Here is a 23,155-nt window from a genome sequence, read left to right on the forward strand (position 1 = left end):
TAAAGTCCGGGGTGCATGTCTGTTTCTCTCCTGCTGTTAGCACGTATCAAAATTCAGTTTCCCTAAATTTACTGTGAACCGGACACCAGTCTAGCTGGTACTGTAATACAAATAAGATATGATTTCTGCTCTGATGCATGTATAGGTTAACAAGAAAGCCAAACACATAAACAGATTCACTGTAATTTAAAGTGGTTAAAGATACAGGTGTGCCCAGAGGGTTATGAGACAACAGCAGACCTTCAGGAATAATGTGCTAATGATGACATTCAGCATTTGAAAAATTATACTTTCAGATGTCTTGTGCTTACGTGTTTCGACAATGAATGTTGGACTTAAAGTAGTTTTTGCCCCTGATTCACTTATTGCAAAGAATAAAAATCTGTAAACATGGCCAGGAGACAGCTGGGTAATTGCTCTTTCTGTAGTATTTGGGGGCACACTTTCGAAATGTTGTTCTTTTGTATAACTTAAGTAATATTTAATGATAATTTTATACTCCAGTTTCAGCCACTTATTCAAATTATTCCAACCACTCAAATTATTCCAACTAAATACAACTTCAGTTGTTCCAACGTCCTTTATATAGAACAAGAGGTTTCCCGGCAGAGAAGGTGCTAAAAAATAAAAAAAAATTATTTTTGATTAGAAATTGTAAGTCTATCTTTAAAATAATAAAAGAGTGAGATGCAAGAATATAAGAATACTAATAAAATAATTACATTCATATTCACAAATATATGGCAGAGGAACATAACAGAAAAATCTTGTAAAGAAATAGTTTGATCCAGTTGCATTTTGCTGTAAAATGTAGCAATCTGTTTCATTCTTGGGTAGCAGTGGAAAAGAAAAAATTTCGTTTTCCCTAAGGCCAAAAGATGATCCATCTGTCCACGTGAGATGACCTTCTTTCTGTAATAAAGTGTACAAATTAAACCAATATAAAGGAAAAGTGTCATATCTTCAAATACATGTATTTGAAGATTTTCATTATTCACTCCTATATTATAAAATTTTCTAAGATTGGTAAATCATCAGTAAGTTTCACATTTTTATGTAGATACCTTCACGATAAAGATCCTAGGCTGGAGACAGAGTTCATTTTGATTCACTCAATAGCCCTGTCATCAGGAGAATTGCTGAATTTCACACTAAGCCTCTATTTTCTCATCTATAACATGGATATAATAATAGAACCTACATCTTAAGTTGTTGTGAGGATCACATGGCTCAATACAGTGCCAGGGAACAGACCCATTATTACGTGGTTATTTTGTTTCAAGACATCAAATAAGTCCTATGCATCAGAAGTTACCTTTCTACTAAGATGAGTATCACCAATGTCAACTCTTACAAGTAATGAATCTATCTCTAGAGAGTCATGTGGCTACTCTCCTTGAAAGGGGTAGGAAAAGTATAAGCTTCAACAAAGATGCACCTGGATTCTAATCAATATTTCTGCCACTATCTACTCTTGGACAATAGCTATCCTCTTAAAAACAAAGTGTTTTCACCTGTGCAATGAAGATAATCATGATTACTTTGCATGGTTGTCAACAGGTTTAGAGAGAATGTATGCAAAATCCCAGGCACATAGCAGCTCCTCAGAAATGAATAATTCTTACAGGGACAATGAACTCTGTGAAAACAGAGACTGTGTATGTGCTGTGGTTATCACACCATTCCCAGCAGCAAGCACAGCGCCAAACTAGTTGCATGGACATGGACTAAAGAGACCTGTTCCCTCCAGATATTCTAAAGAGATTTTAAAACGATCCATTCCAATTCCACTAAATAGAATGGAGGAATATTGTTTCATCAAAGAGTCTGCTTTATTGCCTATGTTGTACTGCCACTTAGAAAATAAACAGAGGTACAGAGGCAGAATGTTCAAGTGATTGGGTTGACCTGGCACCACCATTGTTTAGCTCTGGGACCCGAGATCTTTCTGAGTTCCACTTTTCCTCGTCTATGAAGTGAGAATAATGATACTGCCTACCTCCTAAGGTTGTTGTGAGAACTCAGTGAGAGTTACCTATGTAATCCTCCCAAAGCAGAATATGAAGACTTCATCTTTCATTCATCAAGTTCCTATTGAGTACCAGGTCCCAACTGGAAGCTAGGAATGCAATGATGAATAAGACATAGTCTTTATCCTGAAAGTCCAGGAACAAACTCACCCTTACTCAGCATGGGTTTACTTAAAGGGTTTACTTTCTCAATCTACCACAAGGATAATGACCCAGTAGGTAACTCTGATGTCAACTGCAAGACACCAGCTTAATGCAGAGGCTGTAGAGTACCGTGGTGAAAAGTACACTCTGATGCAAGTTCACATGCCCCCCCTCATTGCCTCTTATGTCATACAAGGAAATCACACAGAATTGTGCTTAGCACTTAGAGACATTATAAGACTCAGCTATTATTACAAAGGAAGTCTTTTTAATACTTACTTTGATGTTTCATTCACCACCCAATTTTTAATTATCTTAATGCCGAGACTACATCTTTAGACAACTTAGAAAAATTCACAGCAACCACAAAGATGCCTCGAGAGCCTCACTTTGGCTATCATGACCATACGACCTAACCTTGTAACAGAAACCAGTAACAGTAACTATTGCAAGAGAGGCCTCTGGTTTAAACAGTTTATAACCACCATGCTAACAGCAGGAAACAACTACATGGCCTGGCCTGCTTGGAAAGAGACTGGCCTGCTGGGAGGGGGGCTTCTGGGATGAACTGTGGTTTGAGGAATGTTCATTAGAATTTCATTCACTGCCTAGTAAAAGATAAAGGAAACTCCATAGGAGAATGATGAAGATACAATTAAAAACTGTCAGCAGTTTCTCCCAAGCTTATGCAAAGATCCAAAGGAAAATTGGCATCAGACCGAATTTGCCTTGGGTCACTAGAGATCAGAACATCTCATGGAGAACAGATATATCTTTGAGTGGCAGGAAATAAAAGTGAAAAGAAGAAAACACAGACTAGACAGAAATAATTGTGTTAGGTCTCAAGTTTTCCTACAAAATGCTGACCAAAATGAGATTTCATGAGCTATTCCACAGTGTTAAGAATGTTGAAGTAAGAAGTGTGTGACATTTTTCTCCACCAGTATGAAATAAAATCTTCAGATCTTTCTGTATCTTTCAGTAAAAATGAACTTTATAAACCTGGATGTGTGCAGTGAAAGAAAGTGGAGAAGACTTCCATGTTTTCAGGTTCATGTTATTGTACTGTTCAGAGGTGAGAAACAGAGCAAGTGGAGCAGGTTTGATGAAAGGAGATGAAAAGTCAGTTTCACTGATGTTAAAGTGTCTGTGGAAAATTCCAAAACGGGTAAGTAGAGGAAAATTAGGTGTCTGGAACTCCTAAGACAAAAGTGGGCTAGACAAACATTTGAGAGTAATTGGTTTAGGTGTTAAATTAAGGGAAGAAATGGATAAGATCACTCAAATGAATTTAAGAGGGGCCTGGGAAAGACCTGGGAAAGCAAAATTAGATAAAGAAATAAATGCCTACAAATGAGATTGATGGGCATGGGGAAGAAATCAATAAGCAGAGAACAGAGGATTTTTACGGCAGTGAAAATACTCTGTACCATACCAATATGGTAGATACTTATTATTATATATTTGTCCAAACCCATGGAATATACAACACCAAGAGTGAACTATAACATAAAATGTAGCTTTGGGTGATTATGATGTGTCAATGTAGGTTCCTGGGTTGTAACAAATTATCACTCTGGGAGGGGTTGTTGATAACGGGGGAGGCTGTCCATGCCTAGAGGCATGGGTATACAGGTAATTTCTGTACCTTTTCCTCAATTTTGCTGTGAATCTATAACTTCTATTAAAAAAAAGAGAGAGAGATTGGAAAAATAGAAAGAGAAACAGTATCTGGTTTCTAAGAAATATTCAATAAATATTAAACGAATGAAGGAAAGAAGGAATAAATGAATAAAATGAACATAAATAAAAGTGTTATCATGATACATGTTTGTTTTACATTTACTGACCTTCAAATCATTAAGGCCAGTCCATATTATTATTTGATTCTTTGACCTCAGCTGTAAAAATATAAATTCTTTTTCCTCTTCATTTTTTATATCCACAAGGTGTGCAGAACTTAGGGATAACTTACAACGTTGCTGGGCTATATTCCACGGCTTAGTCTCTTTGCTAATTCTGTAACAATTATTTTTTAACGCTACCCATCTGTATGAACATGAACCTAGCAAAACAAAAATGCTTTGTTAAAGATGAATTCAGCAACATAGCATTCCATAATTGCATTTCTTAACATCTACAGAAGTTAACTGTGAAAAACCTCATATTAATTGCTCAATTTCCCTATATTTCTCCCAAGCCCATAAAAGTTCTACAGCTGTTATTATTCAAGTAGTGAATGAATTACTACCAATTAAAATAGTTTTAAAGTAGCTATAAGAATTAATTATGCAGAATTATTGTCTAATTATAACTTAACACAAAACCACAGATGCTTTCCTCTCTAAATTACTTTAGGTTCCCCTTCCTTTCCCTTACTCTTGAACTGGTGGAGAAATTTTTAAGTATATTTCAAGTTTCTTTTTTATTTTAGAGAGCTAGACATCATGCTTGCTAAGAATTCTGCTTTCTGCCACTCGACTTTAAATGGGTTCACCTTTCAGAAAAATCTGTAATGACTGCTTAGCCTTTTCCTCCAAGGCTGCACACCAGACAGGAAAACAGCAGCCTTCTCAGGGTAGAGACGGAACTTCAGCTTATGCTGAAGCCTCAGCACTGCCCAGCCCAACATGTTAAGAAGATGTGAGGATATTTTCAACTATTGCCTTGTTCTTTCACAAGGGAAGAAGAAGAATGGGGATTACGCATTTCATTACCTGCCTTTTATTACAGAAATATTTACAAATATTGTTGTTCATTGATTATTCCTATAGAGGGTATTAAAATGGAACTCCTAGCTCCTCACAGAAAGTGCACTGCCCTCACTAGCCATCTACGGTTCTGTCCTCTTCTTGGGTCTTTTCCTACCATGTAGGGGAAGGAACTGGAAAGAAGACACAAAAAAATTGAACACATTCACCTCCTCCTTGCAGTATTCCAATCTGGGGTCAGGGATGAGTAATGGAGAAGCTTTAAATAGGATGAAAGATTTATATATTTATATATATTTTTTTCCTTCAGTAAAGATAGATTTACTTGACTCAGTTTCCTAAAAGAAGTCTCTTTTTAGTGATGTAATCCACTGACACACCATAAACCAACCACTCTGGACTAGGGTATCTTTAAATTCCAACTTTGTTGCTATGTTTCCAAAAAATAATACAAGCCTGGAGGAGTTAGCAGTCAGTTCTCTGTCTGCTGAGCTATACTCTTCACCTTTTATTATATACGAGGGTCCAATGCATTCTGGACGTGCTAATGAAAGATTTATATTCTTATATTAGATATTAATGATCTTTTAATATATGAAAAGGAGACTGTTCGTTGATACTTTGAAGCCGCCAAAAAGCTTTGGAATCTATTTGAATCATTGGCAGAGTTAAAGCAAAGAGAATGCACTTGGTTCAGTTTAAAAGAAGTGATGGAAGGAAAATAAAGTTAGTTCTTACCTTTACCCTGCTAAGTCCAGCTTGTTCAATAAATTATTCAAATGTCAGAATAACATAGTTATAAAAGAGGACCATGCTAATTCATTTACTGGTAGTTTACAGTGGTTAATACTTGGCTGAATCACTTTTTAAAAGAACAATACAACTGTCAAGTTAACTACAAAATACATAATAAATACATAAATTAATAAACCAAATATCTACATACCCGTTTCAATTTCAACATCCAGTCTCTGAAATGTATTTATAAAATCCAAACCGAACTGTTTAAACTCAAATGTAAAAACATATAAGGTGGCAGGTTTCAAATTATCCCACTCATAAAACACTGTATTATTTTGCATAATTTGTGAAGAATTATTAAGAGATAGTGACACTAAAATGTCATTGGAAGATAGTGCGCTCCAGTTAAAAGACACACTTGTACTTGTTGCTACTGTTTTAATATCTCTCGTTGATACTCCACCTAAAAGATCAGGGACAATAATTAGTACAGTTTCAAATAAAACTGAGTGAAACAAAGGATACTGAATTACAAAAGAATCACCATGATGGGAAAACATTAACTATAAAATCTTTCCTAGACTTTATAGGAATTTCTTGTGCTCTACTTAGAATGAATGAACTAGATTACAATCCATGTTATAGTATTTTTAAGAATAATCTGGATTATATGTGACATCTCCACTATACGTATCCAGTCATATTAGCACACATTAAATGGCAAAACTGAAAATCTTATTCTTACCTGAGTTTATAATTTACTTTAAATTTTGAAATTTAAATTATAATTTCAAAACTACTACTATCGCAATGTGATTTTTGACAACCATTACATACCTGTTAATCACTGTAAAATTCAAATTATTTGGTAATAAAAAAATTTCCTTTTTATAATTAGACAATATAGCTGAACAACACATACATATTACTTACGGGTTTGGAATGACTTTTCACTTAAAATCTGTCCGTATCTTATGGACTGTATAATGATGTGGTAGTCTTCATTTTCTTCTAGTGTTATTATTGATTCTGGAAGCTTTCGTGGGTCTGCGAGAATCCTTTTGACAGTCTGTAAATAATGAGATTCATCTGCTTAAGAAATGTTTGTTAACTCTGTGTCAGATGTATTATAATTAGAAGTTTGACTTCTGCCCATCTCCTTCATAAGCAGTTTTTCCAATATGGAAGGCAAACATACATAAATTATCAATTTTTACATAAAACATTACTTTTTAAATAGTTATTCTCTGTGTAGTACATAATCATTCTGATGAAAAAGTCAAGTATTATTTTGATCAACTAGTTATTGAAAATATTTCATAAAATGCTAACATTTTATATACTATATTAAAGAAATTTCAATAACTATAAAGATGTGGCATTTAGTTACAACAAATTTACACTATGCTCAGTGTTTATCGGAGCTAAAAAAAAAGGATGCCTTACTTTTTGAGCAAAGTTATTAACAAGTTGGTATTTTAAAAAATAAAATTCAGGACTTCCTCCCTTAGGAAATTCATCCCATTCAATAAAAAGGGTTGTTGTTTGTTTATTCATTGGTATACAATGGAAACTTTTTGAGATCTGAAATGGGAAAGAAAAGTAACTGTAAAAAATTAAAATGCATTCTTGGTTATTATTTTATAAGCAAGTTTACAAAAATGAAACCTAAAATACACATTATAATCGAAAAATTTTTCAGCAATATCGATTTCTACACATGAATTAAATAATATCCATTGGATACTTTATTTGCAAGCATAATTTTGGAAATAAGAAAGGTAAGTAAAATAAGCAGAGAAATTTAAGATGCATGTTCCTCAAACTAGGAAATACCATGATGCTGGGCTGAGGGAGGAGGAAGAAACTTAAAGTTGCAGCACACCCTCCAAGCATGTCAAATTGCATACCTTTGATAATGGATACAAAAATGAATTATTTTTCAGACATTGACAAAATGCTTAGAATGAAGTTAAGTTTGAGTGCAAAATGTTTGACTCTGAGTTATTTTAAAATCTTGCTTCATTTGTAGGTAAACAAATGTTAGCAATTGAGGCAAAATAGACCACATTATAAGAGAATCTTTCTGTTCCCTAGATGACAAAGACTTCAGCTCTCAAGAGAATGATACATACATTATTCCTATGAAAAACAACCTTAAAATGCCTCACTATACCATGTCTTTTACCGAATTCTGATCTCTCTCCCTCCGCTAATTATCCCCAATGCAATTTGTAAGCAGTGAAAACAGATGCAAGCAGGGAAAACAGGTGCCACCAATATGCATGTCTTCATGCACCAATTAGCAAAGAAAATTCTTACTAAATCTACTAAACCTAATATTTAGGTTACTTCTCTTCAACATGTCCCTTATGTTCCAAAATGGATGGACTCAATGCAATAACATCTTGCCCATTAATTATTCCAAAAAGGCTACATTCAAAAAATGTCCTACCTTAACGACATATTGTATCCAGAGCAGTAGAGTAATTGATTTCTCCATCTGGAAAGTAAAGTATGGTAAGCTCAATTAAGGGTGTACATTTTTAGCTTCAAAACTAAACTGTTGGACATTCTTTCAGTAGTGCGTGTTTCACTTTAATGTCATGTCTTTTCATTTTGCCCTGCTCATCCAACTGAACGTTAAGGCATTAACAAGTAGGTACTCCATAATATTGTCCACCTAATAAAGCTGGAAACATCAGTACTTTTCAACAAATAACAAACAGCCAAACAACTTGCTTCTAGGAGCTGCCATAATTAAATACAAAGGTGTTAGAAATAAAATGAATTATCAGGCAATTACACATAATTACACTGCATTGTGTGAAACTATTTAACCTTAACTGATGAAAATTTAGAACACCTACACGCTGCTACTTCGTTGGAAGTAATTCCTCATATTTTAAAATTATACCATCGTTATGAAAAATATTTCAAATACGGTAGATAAAATTGAAATTTAAATGGGAAAAACATTCAATATTCCTTTCAACTTAATTTGTTTTTAAAATACATTGATCCAAAAAGCTTGTGTAAGTTTTCCCAGGAGCCTTGAATCCCTGGGGTGTAAAGAACTTTCACATTCAATTTAAGATATATATATTAAAAAAAAAAAAGCAAAACCTGTATTTTTTAAAAAATGCTTATTTCTAAAACTGAAAAATATCTTTTTAATAGTAAACACGCCCCAGGATCAATTTTAAAGCTCTCTAAAGCCCACTCTAAAGCAGGTTTCTTCCAACAAACTCCTTTGTAGTTCTTATTAAGGAGCGTTTGCCTCAGATAAAAGGCAACCCAGTAAAAAAGAAATACCCAATCATTCAGTTCATAGACTCCTCCACAAAACAGCAAAGTTTTAACCTTGTTCCTTTTTCTCAGCCATCTGATGTACGTGTTCCATTTGCAGGGTAGTGGTATTAATTCCGCCCCCCCCCATCTAAGCTTTCAAGTAGAATTTCGAAGGTTTATGTGCGATAATGAGAATGCCAAAGTGAAGGAAACTATATTCAATAACTTGTAATAACCTATAGTGAAAGAGAATATGAAAAGGAATAAATATGTATAACTGAATTACTATGCTTTTACACCAGAAACACAACACTGTAAATCAACTATACTTCAATTCAAAAAAGAAAGAAAGAAACGAAAAAGAAAGAAAGAAAGATGGTTTCGAGACACCTGGTGGGGGTGGGGGGAGGAGAGAGAAAAAAAAAAAAACAATGCCAAAGTGGAAAGATTGCCCCCGGCTGCCTGATCTTCAACTCCAAATCTCCGCTCAAATTTACCTGAGAGTCAGCGTTTGCTCCGGGCATGGAGAAAGAGGGCAGCTGCCCCAAGGAGCCAACTTTTGACTAATGGAGAAAAGAGCAGAGTTTAAAGGAAAGGACTAGGGGGTTAAGAACGGCTATAAGACTGGGGAAAGGAAGAAAAACCAGAGACCTGGACGCCAAAGCGTGATGACCCCCTCAGCGGAGGAGACTGCGGGTGCGCGGCGCCCCTGCGCCCGCCCTGACACGACCCCGACCCCAGCCGCGCTCCCACGCTTGGCGAGTTTCACGCGCCGGGTGCCGGGTGCGGGCCACGCGGTCCGGCGGGCGCAGAGGCGGCGCGGGGCGCGGCGGCCGAGGCTGCGGGGGCCGCCAGCTCGCGGCTGCTCCTGCTTCTCTTCCCCGCCCCGCTCCGCGCGCCCTCGCTCCGCTCCGGCTCCCCCAGCCGCGGCCCCGGCGGATTCGCCTTCCCGCCAGCCACGCCCTTCTCTCTCAGATGGGTTAATCAAGTGGAGGTCTCCATGGAAACAAGGGGAAGGGCGAGGAGTGGGAGGCGAGGCCCAAAACACTGATTTGATATGTGGAGGAGAATTACACTCCAGGGAAGAAGGGAGGAGAGGGAGGGCGATGCAGGAGAGCGAGCGCGAGTGGGAAACATGGCCTCTCAGGAGAAACAGAAGTCCACCATGCGGCTGTGAATAATCCTAGTTCACCCATGCGTCTGTGTAAGAAGCCGCGTTCTTGTATTAACATGTTGTGTGGTTTGTTTACTTGTCTGTTTTCTGCAGTACTTGACAGTGTTGATGGGACCCTTCCCCCTTCCTGAGACCTTCTCAGTTAGCGTCCCCAACATCACCTCCACCTGGTTTTTCTATCCATTTGCAACTTAAAAATTGGCCCATGGTGACTTTGTTGCCGACTAGGGTTCTTGGACTCTCATCAGCAGAAACTGAGGCCAAGGAGGAGTTCAGGCAAGGCTTTATTGGGACACGTGCTGCAGCCTGAGGGTGTGAGAACAAGAAACAGGTGCCCTTGCTTATTACCTGAGTGGGGGCAGCGGTGGGGGCAGACAGCCAGGGAGCTGGTTCCTTAAATGGGGTGAGGGCAGATCAGGTGGGTAAGGGTGGAGCCACGGCTCTGATGGCCTGCCCACGGGCTTAAAAACTGAATTATCTTTCTCTCTGGAAAGTATGTGCCATATTTAAGAGTTGGAACCTCAGTTCAGATCGTACAACTCCATTTACTAGCTGGGCATCTCTGCCAAGTTGATTGTGGTGGAAAGTAAGCTTATAGAGTGCTTAGTATAAAGTATAAATACTTAATAGAGTGACAACTAGTGTCAGCTCTCTGTGATGACTGCAAATAAACTCAAAATCAAGCTGCTGAATATGGTCATTTTTTTTGGACAATGATAGATATAAGCAGTGTTCCTTTTCAATATCTTCTAATGTTTAAGTGAAGAGAAACAGTTATCATGTTAGTAAATCTTAAAAGGCCAGTGGGAGTTTCTCTTTTAAATACAAACATCATTCTTTTAAAATCTGGGCTACAAATTCCACTTTAATCACAACATAGACTCCTTAACTTAAGCTAATCAGTTTTCTGTTTTTCTCTTCTATTAAGTGTTACCATGTTTAAGGTTGATATTATTCAACACGGCTAATCCTACAGAAAAAAATGCAAAGAACGAGTAGAATTGTCTATGAATTACTTAAAGTAATAAAATTTAATACTTTGAGATAACACTGATTTTTTTTAATTCCATCTGCCAAAATTGTTTCTCTAAGGACTTCACTCTCTCCTTAAATATAAAAATGAAGGTAGGAAGAGGGTATAGCTCAGTGGTAGAGTGTGTGCTTAGCACACATGAGGTCCAGGGTCCTGGGTTCAATCCCCAGTAACTCCACTTAAAAAATAAACAAACCTAATTACCTCACCTCACCAAAAAATAAAGAAAAAAATCATTCTTTCCAAATTCCAAAAGAAACACTTCCTTATTAAAGAGTTGTATGCATCTGGTATACATATATTTGAACAGATGTCTACAAAAGTATACATTTTTGTATACATGGAAAATTTACCATAATTTACCTAAATTTACCCATAATCCCATTGGCCCAAGATGGCAAATGTTGAGCATATTTATCTTCCTAAGGTATTATTATATATTTCTTACATCTGTATATCCATATATATTTCTTCCTAAGGTATTATTTGTGTTTATTAATCTTGCTTTAAAAAATATGGATTTATTACAAGATTGAAACGATTTAAATTTTGCCTTGCCTTTTATCACAAAACATGTTGCTTCAGCAAAGAATCTTTGAAAATATGATTTTGAATTATGAATAATAATCTGAGTTATAAATGTCACATAATTTATATAACAATAACCAAACTGTAGAGCTGTAGATAATTTAAGTTGTTTCCAAATTTTGGGTATCATGAAAAAATTGTTTAAATGGGTCTTCGACTTTAAAATGGAGTATCTCCAGCACTCCCTAATGTGTCCCTGGCCAATGTTTCTTTAAACACTGAAGAAAAGAAAAATTAAAAAACATTAAAAAAGTCACAAACTAAAATTGCTTAACAGAACAAGTCTGATTTAGGTAGAAATTCTGTTATTTATAATAGATCAAAGTCTACCAGGAAAAAAGAAAAGAAATAACTTACATCGCACCCATTTCCACTCCTTAACTTGGAGATGTGGGATCTTGTATGTACCAGAAACTGGTCAGGAGCCATACATATTACTGCAAAACTGCATCTTTTGAAAGTATTGACTTGAGCTGGAAATAAGAGAAGAAAAATCTCGCTGTTTATCAACCAAGAGCAATCCATATAAGCTGTTCATTAATAAACAGCAAAAATGACATGAAAAGAACCCATGAGACCTATGAAAAAAATACTGCAAAGACAATATCATTGTGAAAAATGAGAGGAAGAACTGACTGGCTAGTGCAAGCACCTGGTTACAAAATTCAGGAAAAAAATATCAGGAAAGTTTTTGGTTTTCTATAAAGTATGCAAAAGACATGTTTTTCATAATAGTGTAGAATAATACTGAGAGAAAAAAAGTGACATAAATAGAAAAGAGCATGTGTTTTAAAAATGGTATAAAGAGGGAATTGGATATGAAATAAATGCAAGGAAACTAAAAATGCATTCACAGAATTATAATCCACAATGACGGAAGTAGAACAAACATGAATAACTACTATGGAAGAAAAACCTGAAAACCTCTACAGTTTTGCAGAGCAGGAAGTCAAACAGATGAAGAGATATGAGAAAAAAATGTCACAGGTATAAAAGAGTAACAATATACATAGAAGTAATATTCCTGAACATAAAACCAGATTAACTAAAACGAAGCATATCAAATAAAAATATACCAGCAATAGAAAAAATACCTCTTGAATATTTAGAAAAGGATTCTGTGAAGATTGGAGGATTTCAAAACATCCAAACAAATATCAATGCATAGAGAACCAAGCCTATACACATTTTCACATTATTGAATTTAAAACTTGAAGGAAAATTTGAATAAGCAATCATTCAATATACCTTTAATGGCACCAAGTGTCAACTAGAACCACACTTTTCTTTTGCAATACTAAATGTCCAAATAGAGTAAATCAATGTCTACAGTTCTGAAAGCAACTACGACCTCAAATTTCATACTCAGCTAATATATATCAAGTCCTTTTTACATGTTAAACACTACCATAAGTGCTTTACAAGCATTAATTCCATTAGCCTCACACTAATCCAAGGAGAAATTTGAAAAATATGTAGTGCAGAAGTGCTGGGAAACAAGCTGCTGGAAAACAAGCAACTAGAAAACAAGCTGCACCTAAATTTCCATGAGCTTAAAATATTATATTCACACTTACTTGCTTAAAATGCACATGCTTGCTTTGTTTTAATGTTTCATGCAGTACATGACCTATCTCACGTATTGTACAAAAGCAAATTTGTGAGGGGCAATCCTGAGATTGACTGTAAGGGCACGAAGGACGGCAAATAGTTCATTAGGGTAAAACAATGGGCGGTCCTGGAAAGCCAGATCATCCATTAACAGAACTTCATTCTGGCATGAAAGCCTGTGGTTTAACCCAGGAGAAATCTATCTCGAGATGTCCCGGAGGCAATAACAGGATAGACTTAGAAATTTTGCATACCCCGAGGTGGGTGATTGTTCCTGGAAGGGATAGGCCTGAAATTAATCAGTTAATCAGCAAGCAGAACTTAGTGCTTATCGAATGGAATATCTAAAGCCCCACCTCTTTGACCACATTTTTTTCTGAACTGTATACTCCTAATAAATATGATGTCGACCAGGCTTACGGCACTCTAGATCCACAAGATCTTGAGTCCCTTGGTCCCATCTTTGCTCTTTGCTTTGTCTCTGTTTCTTAAGTCTTGCATCGCCCATCCTCAGACACGGTCCCAAGCTGCGATGGACGCAGCACAGAATTGTTACATTTACTTAGAGTCACACAGAAATAGATGGTATTAGGAGTTGAATTTATACCTACTTGTTCAGGGAAACTGAGATCTTAGCTGTAGTGATACACTGTGAGTAAAAACTTAGAAAATATACAATCCACATACTTTTCAAGAGACAAATTACTTAGAAATTTAAATCAAGCAACCAAGGAATAAAGTGAACATAAGAATTAAATAATAGAGATATTGGCACTGACAGTGAGGATCATAGTTAATTTGCATATAGAACTATTAAATTGCATTACAAAACTAAAATTTATGGAAAATTTTAATGGAAAATATAGACAAATATAGTTTAAGACAATTTTGACACAAATTAAACGATTGAGAAGGCAGAAAAGTTAAGTTCCACACTCTTTAGTAAATATAACTTTCTTTACTTTTTTATCCACCTCAAGTTTTCTGTAATCTGTATTTTCTGATAATAGATAACATTTTTGATAATTTAATAATGGAATTTTAATTTCAGCCAGAACTTCAAGCTTTCTAGTTAGCAGTTGTTAGTGAAAAAACTCTGTACAGTTTAGTTGTTTTCTTCCCCCTCTAAAGACACAGTATAGAGGCCAGACTTCAAGCACTATAGCCATTTACTGGACTTTATTAGAAAGAAATGAAGGCTTGGAACAGACAGTTGCTAACTTTTGTGCAAATTAGCAAAAGGTGCCTACTCATGGCAAATATATTAGGAAAAGGCACAATGTCTGATGGATAAATTAGAAAATGCCTCCCCTTTCTTACCTCAGGAGTTATTAGAACAGGCCCCTCCCTCTGGGAAGATGCAGTCCCAAAGATGGGTGTTTGGCTTGGCAAGAGGCCAGTGCCTTTGTGGAAAGAAAAAGGAGTCATCTTCTGGGGAGAAGTAAACTCTTCAGCATGTTTGATGTCATTTGATTCTTCAATTTCACTACATGCATAAGGATTTATAATAGGGAAAATTAGAAACAAATCTAATATCCTTTATAAAATGGTTAAATAATTTATGCTATTCACTTCATGGAATACTATATAGCATATATAATTTTAACTGCTGAAAAATTTTTAAGAATATAAAAATTCTTTTTTCAATTAAAGTATACTTGACTTACAATATTATATTAGTTTAAGATGTACAACATAGTGATACAACATTTTTATAGATTATACTCCATTTAAAGTTATTATAAAATATTGGCTGTATTCCCTCTGATGTACAATATATCCTTGTAGCTTATTTATCTTATACATAGTATTTTATACCTCTTAATCCACCCCTTTCCCCACTGGTTACCACTAGTTTGTTTTCTATATCTGTGAGTCTGTTTCTGTTTTGTTTTTCATTCATTTCTTTTATTTTTCAGATTCCACATATAAATGATAACATACAGTCTTTGTGTTCCTTTGTCTGACTTATTTCAATAAGCATAATACCCTCCAGGTCCATTCATGCTGTTGCAAATGGCAAAATTTCATTCATTTTTATGGCTGAGTAATAGTTCAGTGAATGTATAGACCACATCTTCTTTATCCATTTTTCTTTTGATGGAGACTTAGACTGTTTCCATATCTTGGCAACTGTAAATAATGCTGCTATGAACACTGAGGTGCATGTATCTTTTTTCAAATTAGTGTTTTCATTTTCTTTGGCTGTATACCCAACAGTGGAATTGCTGGATCATATGGTAGTTCTGTTTTTAGTTTTTTGAGGAAACTCCATAGTATTTTCCATAGTGGTTGCACCAATTTATTCCCACCAACAGGATACTAGGATCCCTTTTCCTCGTATCTTCACCAACGATTGTTATTTGTAGACTTTTTGATGATAGCCATTCTGACAAGTGTGAGGTAATATTTTGATTTTGATTTGCATTTCTCTGATGATCAGAGATTTTGAGCATTTTTTCATGTGCCTGTTAACCATTTGTATTTGTACCTTGAAATATGTCTATTCAGGTCTTCTGCCCATTTTTTCCATTGGGTTGTTTGGTTTTTTTTTTGTTTTTTTTTTGATATTGAGTTGTATAAGCTGTTTATATATTTTAGACATCAATCCCTTATCGGTCATATCATTTGCAAATACTTTCTCCCATTCAGTAGATTGTCTTTTTGTTTCATTGATGGTTTCCTTTGCTGTGCAAACGCTTTTTTAAGTTTAATTAAGTCTTATTTGTTTATTTTTGCTTTTGTTTCCTTTGCCTTAGAAGATAGATTTTAAAAATTGCTACAATTTTTATCAAAGAATATTCTGCCTAAGTTTTCTTCTAGGAATTTTATGGTTTCTGATCTTACATTTAGGTCTTTAATCCATTCTGAGTTTATTTTTGTATGTGTTGTGAGAAAATATTCTAATTTTATTCTTTCACATGTAGCTGTACCACTTATTGAACAGACTACCTTTTCTCTATTGCCTCCTTTGTCATAGATTAATTGACCATAGATGTGTGGGTTTATTTCTTGGCTGTTTATTCTGTTCCATTGATCTATGTGTGTTTTTTTGCCTACCATACTGTTTTGATTACTGCAGCTTTGTAGTATAGTCTGAGATAAAGGCTAACTCCATCTTTGTTCTTTCTTCTCAAGACTGCTTTCACTAAAAATTCTTAAAGAAATTATAAATTATGTTCAGTTTAATCCCAGATCAGGAGAGATGGGGAGAAGAGCAATAATAAATAAACAAAATGACAGTAGAAATTATTTATGTGAAGTTTTATACTATTTTTCTCCTACAAACAATACGTACAAGTTTGTTTTTAACTCTTCTCCCTTCCAACATGACAGTAAACAGCTAACACTCTTTATTGATTTAATGAGCTAAAAATCACATCTTGTAGTTTTAAAGAAAATTTCTAAGCCTATAAAGAAATATGGACATACGTATATGTAAACCTATATGTATATGTATATGTATACAGAACACACACACACACACACACACACACTAAATTTGACAGTTGTCATTTACCGAGATGGAGAAGACTCTTCAAGGAAATGATTTAGGAAACTGAGGCAGGAGAGGAACAAAAGCTAATATAAGTGAGATTGGTAGAGAGCAGGCCATAGCTTACCCAAAACACAGATATATCTGAAAAGGCCAAATGGAACCACTGCATTTTGGACTAGTCCATGAGGGTGAGGAGTGACAGTGAGCAATTTACCTGCTGGTTCCTGGACCTGTCATTCATTGTTCAGGGTTCACCTCACAGGGTTTTAATTCCTCCTTTTTTCCAGGCTGCATTACTCAGTTCATCTGGGTAATCAGGGAGCATGGTGCCTCTTCCGGGCTCAGAAGTGGTAGAAGAAGCCAGAGTCACTATGGCAGGCATGGAGGAGGGATGCAGTCCTTCCTCCCCAGAAGACTGAGACAGTGGTCGAAGTAAGGCATGGAGGCCAATGGCTTAGTCTGGGCCTGTTGCTCATGTGCTGTTCCTGTCTAGCTGCCTCAGGCTGCCTGGGAGAAGCAACTACCAAGACGATGGGAGCAGGATCAGCACCACAGCTGCAGAAACATTAGCATGTGTCTGAGTGAATCTGGGCATGAGTACATTGGGAGCAGCACACATGCTGAGTCCAATTTATTAACTGATAATCACCTTTCAACCCATTTGCAATGGTTTGAATGTTTATATCCCCTCAAAATTCATATGTTGAAATCCTAACCCTCTGTATGGTGCTACTAGGAGGTGGGCTCGTTCAGAGGTGAGTAGGACATAAGGGTGGAGCCCCCATGAAAGGGATTAGTGCCCTTATAGAAGAGACCCCTGAGAGTTCCCTCGCGCCTTCTGACCTGACAGGACACAGAAGAATATTTGTCTTTGACTGAGGAAGCAGACCCTCACCAGACACCAAATCCACTGGCACCTTGATTTTGGACTCCCCAGCCTCTAGAACTGTAAGAAATAAATAACTGTTGTTTATAAGATGCCTAGTTTATGCTTTTTCATTATAGCAGCCCAAACTGACTGAGACACCTCTTCATTAGGGATTTTGTTCATAATAAGAAACACTGATGAACTCTATTTCTATAAATCAAATGACTCTTCATCAGCATTTGACAGATCGTAACTCCAATCCTTTGTATAACCTTCTATTTCCCTGGCTTCTATGACCCCTATTAAAGCTCTGGGCTTTACTCCAAATTCTAGGACTATTCTTTCTCAGCCTCCTTTCCTGACTGTTCTTTTCTATATGATCCCTAAATGTTAGAGGGCTTCAGGACTTAACCTTGGATCCTATTTCCCTCTCACTGTACTCTCACCCTAGCTAACTTAATTCATTCTCATAGTATTACACTCTTTATATGTTAACAAATCCTAAATATATTTCCAACAGAGATGTCTCTTCTTGGAACCAGACCAACAGAAATAGCCACATACTAATAAAATTCACTTAGTTGTCAAAATTGTCCATATCAAAATGCCCGGAATTGGATTCAATATATTCCCCATCACCCAAAAATGCTCCTCCATCCACCCAGTGGCTTATCAAATTCAGAGACATTCTCAAAACAATTTTCTGTACTATAGTGATTACCAATATTGGACTTTACCTCCAAATATACTTTGTATCCTACAGCCGCATCCATCTGCACTGTCACTACCACGTCTTACCTAAGCTACAGCAACAGCATCTAACTAGTCTCTTTTGGCTTATTTAGCTCCCCAGCCCATCTCATCGTCATCCTGTACTACACTCATTTTTCAAGATGCACAAAAACATTCCCTGGCATGTTCTGATCCTTTCCTCCCACAACCCCTTAGCACATGCTGTCCCCTCGGCTGGGAAATGTTTAACTGTTTAGCTCACACTCATCCTTCAGGTCTCAACCCACACATCCCTGACTTCAGGGGTCTCGCCTTACTTTCCACCCAAACCAAATTGGGTTTTTCTGTGACTTTCTCATAGCAATCTCTACTCTTCCTTTACAGCACTTACCAGAATTTAGAATTGCTTATTTATATTGCTGTATACTTATTTTATAACTAACTTAAGCATGGGGAATATGTGATACATACATAGTTCAAAAATCAAAAGATACGTTATTATACATTCACAAATTCATATCCCAGTCTCCATCTACCCTGAGCCACCTCCACCATTTATTTGTGCCATTTTACTACTTTATTGTTAAATCTTCCTACATAAATAAAAGTAAATGTGATTATATTTTCTTATTTTGCCCATTTTTTTTACAAAATGCCATTTTACATATGTCATTCTATATTTTATTTCATTAAAAAATATATTCTAGGTTCATTCATGTTGCTGCAAATGGCATTATTTCACTCTTTTTATGGCTGAGTAATATTCCATTATATATATGCATTTTATCTCTCTCTCTCTCTCTCTCTCAACTGCTTTATTCAATCATTTTTCAATGAACATTTATGTTGCTTTAATGTCTTGGCTATTGTAAATACTGCTGCTATGAACACTGGGGTGCATGTATTCAAATTAGAGTTTTCTCCAGATATATCTTACTGCACTTAGTATGATAATCTCTAGGTCCAGGAGCGGGATTAAAGTAACATGATGGACCTAGAGATTATCATACTAAGTGCAGTAAGTCAGAAGGAGAAAAACAAATACCATACGATACCACTTAATATGTGGAAGCTAAAAAAAAAAAATTACACAAATGAACTTATTTACAAAACAGAAAGACTCACAGACATAGAAAACAAACTTATAGTTACCAAAGGGGAAACGTGGGGAGGGATAAATTAGGAGTTTGGGATTAGCTGATACAAACTATTATATGTAAAATAAACAACAAGGTCTATGTATAGCACAGGGAACTATATTCAATAGCTTGTAATAACCTGCAATGAAAAAGAATATATATATATATAAAACTGAATCACTATGCCGTACACCAGAAACTAACACATAATAAATCAACTATACTTCAATTAAAAATATCTCTCTCCATATATAGAGATCATTCCACACCAACACATACATTTCTTTTTCATTCTCTGTTTGCAGTTTCATAGTATCACATTACATGGATTAATATAATGTATTCAGTTCTTGTTGGTTCCAGTCTTTTGTATTGCAAATAACATAATGAATAACATTGTATAACTGCTTTTTTGTGTTTGTGCAGTTGCTTGTCTAGGGTATACATATCCTAGATAACTTGGTCAAACCAAAACTCATTTCTAAATTGTAGCAGACATTGACAAAGTCTCAGAATTTCTATCTGTGTCATTGTCAATGATATGTGAAAGTGCCTGTTTCCTCAGAGCCTTAAAAAGAAAAGTATAATTACACTTCTGAATTGTTACCAATCTGGTAGGTGAGAAATTGCATTTTAGTGTAGACTGAATGTGAAATGCTTTTATTATAAGTGTGCTCAGTTATCGTTTCATTTTTAAAGGGACCACTAGCAGTATTCCTTTTTCTTTGAACTATCGTACAAATTGTTGGCCCATTTTTCTATCAGGTTAATATTTTGTGTGTGTGCGTGTGTGTGTGTTTAGGAGGTCTTTATATATAGGAAGATTAAGCTTTATCAGTGAAACACTGCAAATATTATGCTTTGGTTTCAGAGTTTTCTTTTGACTTATGACACTTTTTGTCTTGCTGCACTTGTCTGTCTGCAATTTTCTTGTTAGATTTACTAGTCTTTTCTTTTGGGCTTCTGTATATTGAGTCAGAATTAGTCTCTCCACCACTGGTGCTCTCCCGAAATTGTAATGAATTTCTCTGATATTTTCTTTTAGAACTTGTACCCACTTTTGGTTTCATTCTGTGTTTTTTTAAACACTTGAACCTCTGATTCATTTAGAATTTATTTTGAGGTTAATGGATTAAGAATCCAAATATCTCTTTACTCAGATTACTATCCAGTTGTCCCAACACCATTTATGGAAAGCCCACTTGTACCCCTCTGCTGATTTGATGACCACGTTTATCACACACTACATTCCAAAGGATTTGGGGTCTCCTTCTGGACTTTCTCACAGGTGTGCTTATTTATCCGGTGTTGACTTTCTTACTAGACTCTAAGGTGCGTTAGGGTGAGCCCTTTGTCAGTCTGGTGTTGCCCTCAATCTCAGAGTTTAGAACAGCACCTGGTACACAGTAAGTGCTCAATACAAATTTGTTCTATTTGAGACTGTGTACGAAGTTCTAGAAAAATGTTTCCCTTTTTCCCACATACAGGTTTAAAGATGACAATATTTTAATATAATAACAGATATTTAACAGACCATGAAAATAAAGAAATGAGTGGTAGACAATATAACATTATGTGCCTCATTTGTGAAGTACCTACAGTTTCTCTTGAGCAAAATGTTAATTTATTTTAATGAAAAACATTTGATTTAATCTATACATTAACAGGAATCAAAAAATGTTGAAATGGTAACACCTAGAGAGAACATTTAGGAGTGTTATTAAGCACAAATAAGATAAAATCAATTTTTATATACAGTGGACACTGGGACTTTGCAGATGTAATGTTCACTCCATTCTTTCATCTATTTCCAAGTAACCCTGGAGGTCCCAAAATATCTAATCTGTTGCAATTTTTCTGGGTAGTATGATTTTGAAATGGAAGTAAATCTACTTATCTCAGTCTAGTCCATCGACATCTGCTTTTCAACGCAACTTTACTGTTCTCTCCTTGATGTCTGACTTCATTTGCTCCTCACAACAATCATACCAAGTGGGGCATTCTCTCCTTTTTACAGCTGAGGAAAATCAGATAATTAGATATAGTAAGTGGTAAAGAATTGGGGGATTTGCAACGATCTCAGGATACATTCCTTGCAAATGTCAATAATCTACTGTGTTTTAAAAATGCAGCATTCCATTGTAGGATTATTAATAATTCAAATAATTTTATTTCATTCTTCATTGACAAAACAGCAGCATAAACAGCAAAATAGGCTTCAACTTCAGTGGTACGCAAATACATCTCAAAACTCAGATGTCCATGAGATAGTAAAGAGGTAACTACATGTTAAGTAATAACAACATTATTTTAAAACAGTTTTAATGGTATAAAAAATAGAAGCCCAAGATCGCTCTCCTCTGTTTAGCAACTGATGCTACGTTTCCCCGTTGCTTACCATTAGCATAACTATTATGTGTATGTATATATGTATGTATCTGTGGCATTTTTTTTCTTTTTTTAAAAGGCATTGAATTTAAAATTCTTAATTTTAGGTAAAGCAAACTCTTAAAAGAATAAGAGGTTCTGTGATACACACCTTACTAAAACATTCAAAAGAAAAAAACATCGGGACTGAAATATAAAATATGTAGACTTCACCCAGCTGTTACCATGAATTCACCATACTGTTACACTAAATGAATTTGTACAAGTCACATAGCTTCTCTGGTTATCTGATACACTTGCAAACTAAAGGGAATTTGCAATAACATCCCCAATACCCATTCCGACTTTAAATATGCTAAAATCCTATAGTTATATGAGCTGTGTCTAAGCATACCATTCTCTATGACCATCCAGATGCCAGTATTAACTGATAACATTTACCAGAATAAACAGTAGCAATAAAAGAGTATCTTAATTTGGATAGCTATGATAGACTTTGCAAATCACAAAAATAACTATGGAGTGAAACTGAAAGAATCCTGCAAAACAACCTGCTAATAGATGAAAATACAATAAATCAATAAATCTAATTTTTTCATGGAAATTGTATATATTTTGTAGCAAGTATTAAATTGCCATACCCAATAGCCTGAAAAATAACATTATTATTAAACAGTATAAATCTGCCCAATGTCTTAAAAATAGTGATAAAAGTTAACTCCATTTGACATTATGACGTTGCAGAGAGCTCTTGGATTCCAAGCATTTAACTCCACTGGCACGTGCAGTCTATGGGTTCCTGGAGAGTGTACAGGACTTCAGTGCCATTGCCGGAGCAGTAGAGAGGCACAGTCAAGTTGCGCACTCCATTTTCACGACAACACTTGCAGAATCTTAGATGGCTCTCGATATTGATGTTATATATGGTAGCTGATGGGCATTTTCCATCACAAGATGCAACATTTATCTGTAAGGAGAGACAACGAGAAAAATGTCTTAAAATGTTTAAAACAGTGGTATTGATTCCACTAAGACTGCATATTGATTGCCCAAGATGGCAATATGACATAACTCAAAGTATAAATGTACACATATAACTAGACAGGTATGACAGGAAAATGGAATATATTCATCACAATCCAATGATTCTATTGTAACCTGTATTATATCATGATCAATTAAACTATAGAATCAAATAAGTCTTAT

The 23,155-nt window shown here is 35.6% G+C and overlaps 2 protein-coding genes across 8 annotated transcripts in view; both read right to left on the minus strand.

Annotated features, from left to right (window-relative positions):
• The window catches only part of PTPRQ (protein tyrosine phosphatase receptor type Q), a 220,239-nt gene extending 210,764 nt beyond the window's left edge, over nucleotides 1–9,475 (minus strand). For 4 of the 5 annotated variants that reach the window (XM_045519424.2, XM_074375351.1, XM_074375349.1 and 1 more), the window contains exons 1-8: nucleotides 9,415–9,456; nucleotides 8,082–8,129; nucleotides 7,073–7,210; nucleotides 6,560–6,695; nucleotides 5,832–6,089; nucleotides 4,025–4,239; nucleotides 723–912; nucleotides 312–617 (exon numbers count right to left, since the gene is read on the minus strand). In XM_045519424.2, the coding sequence (XP_045375380.2) occupies nucleotides 312–617; nucleotides 723–912; nucleotides 4,025–4,239; nucleotides 5,832–6,089; nucleotides 6,560–6,695; nucleotides 7,073–7,210; nucleotides 8,082–8,129; nucleotides 9,415–9,441 (1,318 nt within the window). In that variant the 5' untranslated portion in view covers nucleotides 9,442–9,456. Of the gene's footprint in view, nucleotides 1–311; nucleotides 618–722; nucleotides 913–4,024; nucleotides 4,240–5,831; nucleotides 6,090–6,559; nucleotides 6,696–7,072; nucleotides 7,211–8,081; nucleotides 8,130–9,414 lie in introns of all 5 variants that reach the window. The other variant, XR_012510803.1, reaches the window with a different exon arrangement.
• A 12,103-nt stretch (nucleotides 9,476–21,578) lies between these two features.
• The window catches only part of OTOGL (otogelin like), a 194,826-nt gene continuing 193,249 nt past the window's right edge, over nucleotides 21,579–23,155 (minus strand). For 2 of the 3 annotated variants that reach the window (XM_074375352.1, XM_074375353.1), the window contains one exon: nucleotides 21,579–22,916. In XM_074375352.1, the coding sequence (XP_074231453.1) occupies nucleotides 22,716–22,916 (201 nt within the window). In that variant the 3' untranslated portion in view covers nucleotides 21,579–22,715. The remainder of the gene's footprint in view (nucleotides 22,917–23,155) is intronic. The other variant, XM_045519426.2, reaches the window with a different exon arrangement.

Source organism: Camelus bactrianus, chromosome 12, assembly GCF_048773025.1.
Source record: "Camelus bactrianus isolate YW-2024 breed Bactrian camel chromosome 12, ASM4877302v1, whole genome shotgun sequence".
In the NCBI taxonomy this organism is placed as follows: Eukaryota; Metazoa; Chordata; class Mammalia; order Artiodactyla; family Camelidae; genus Camelus; species Camelus bactrianus.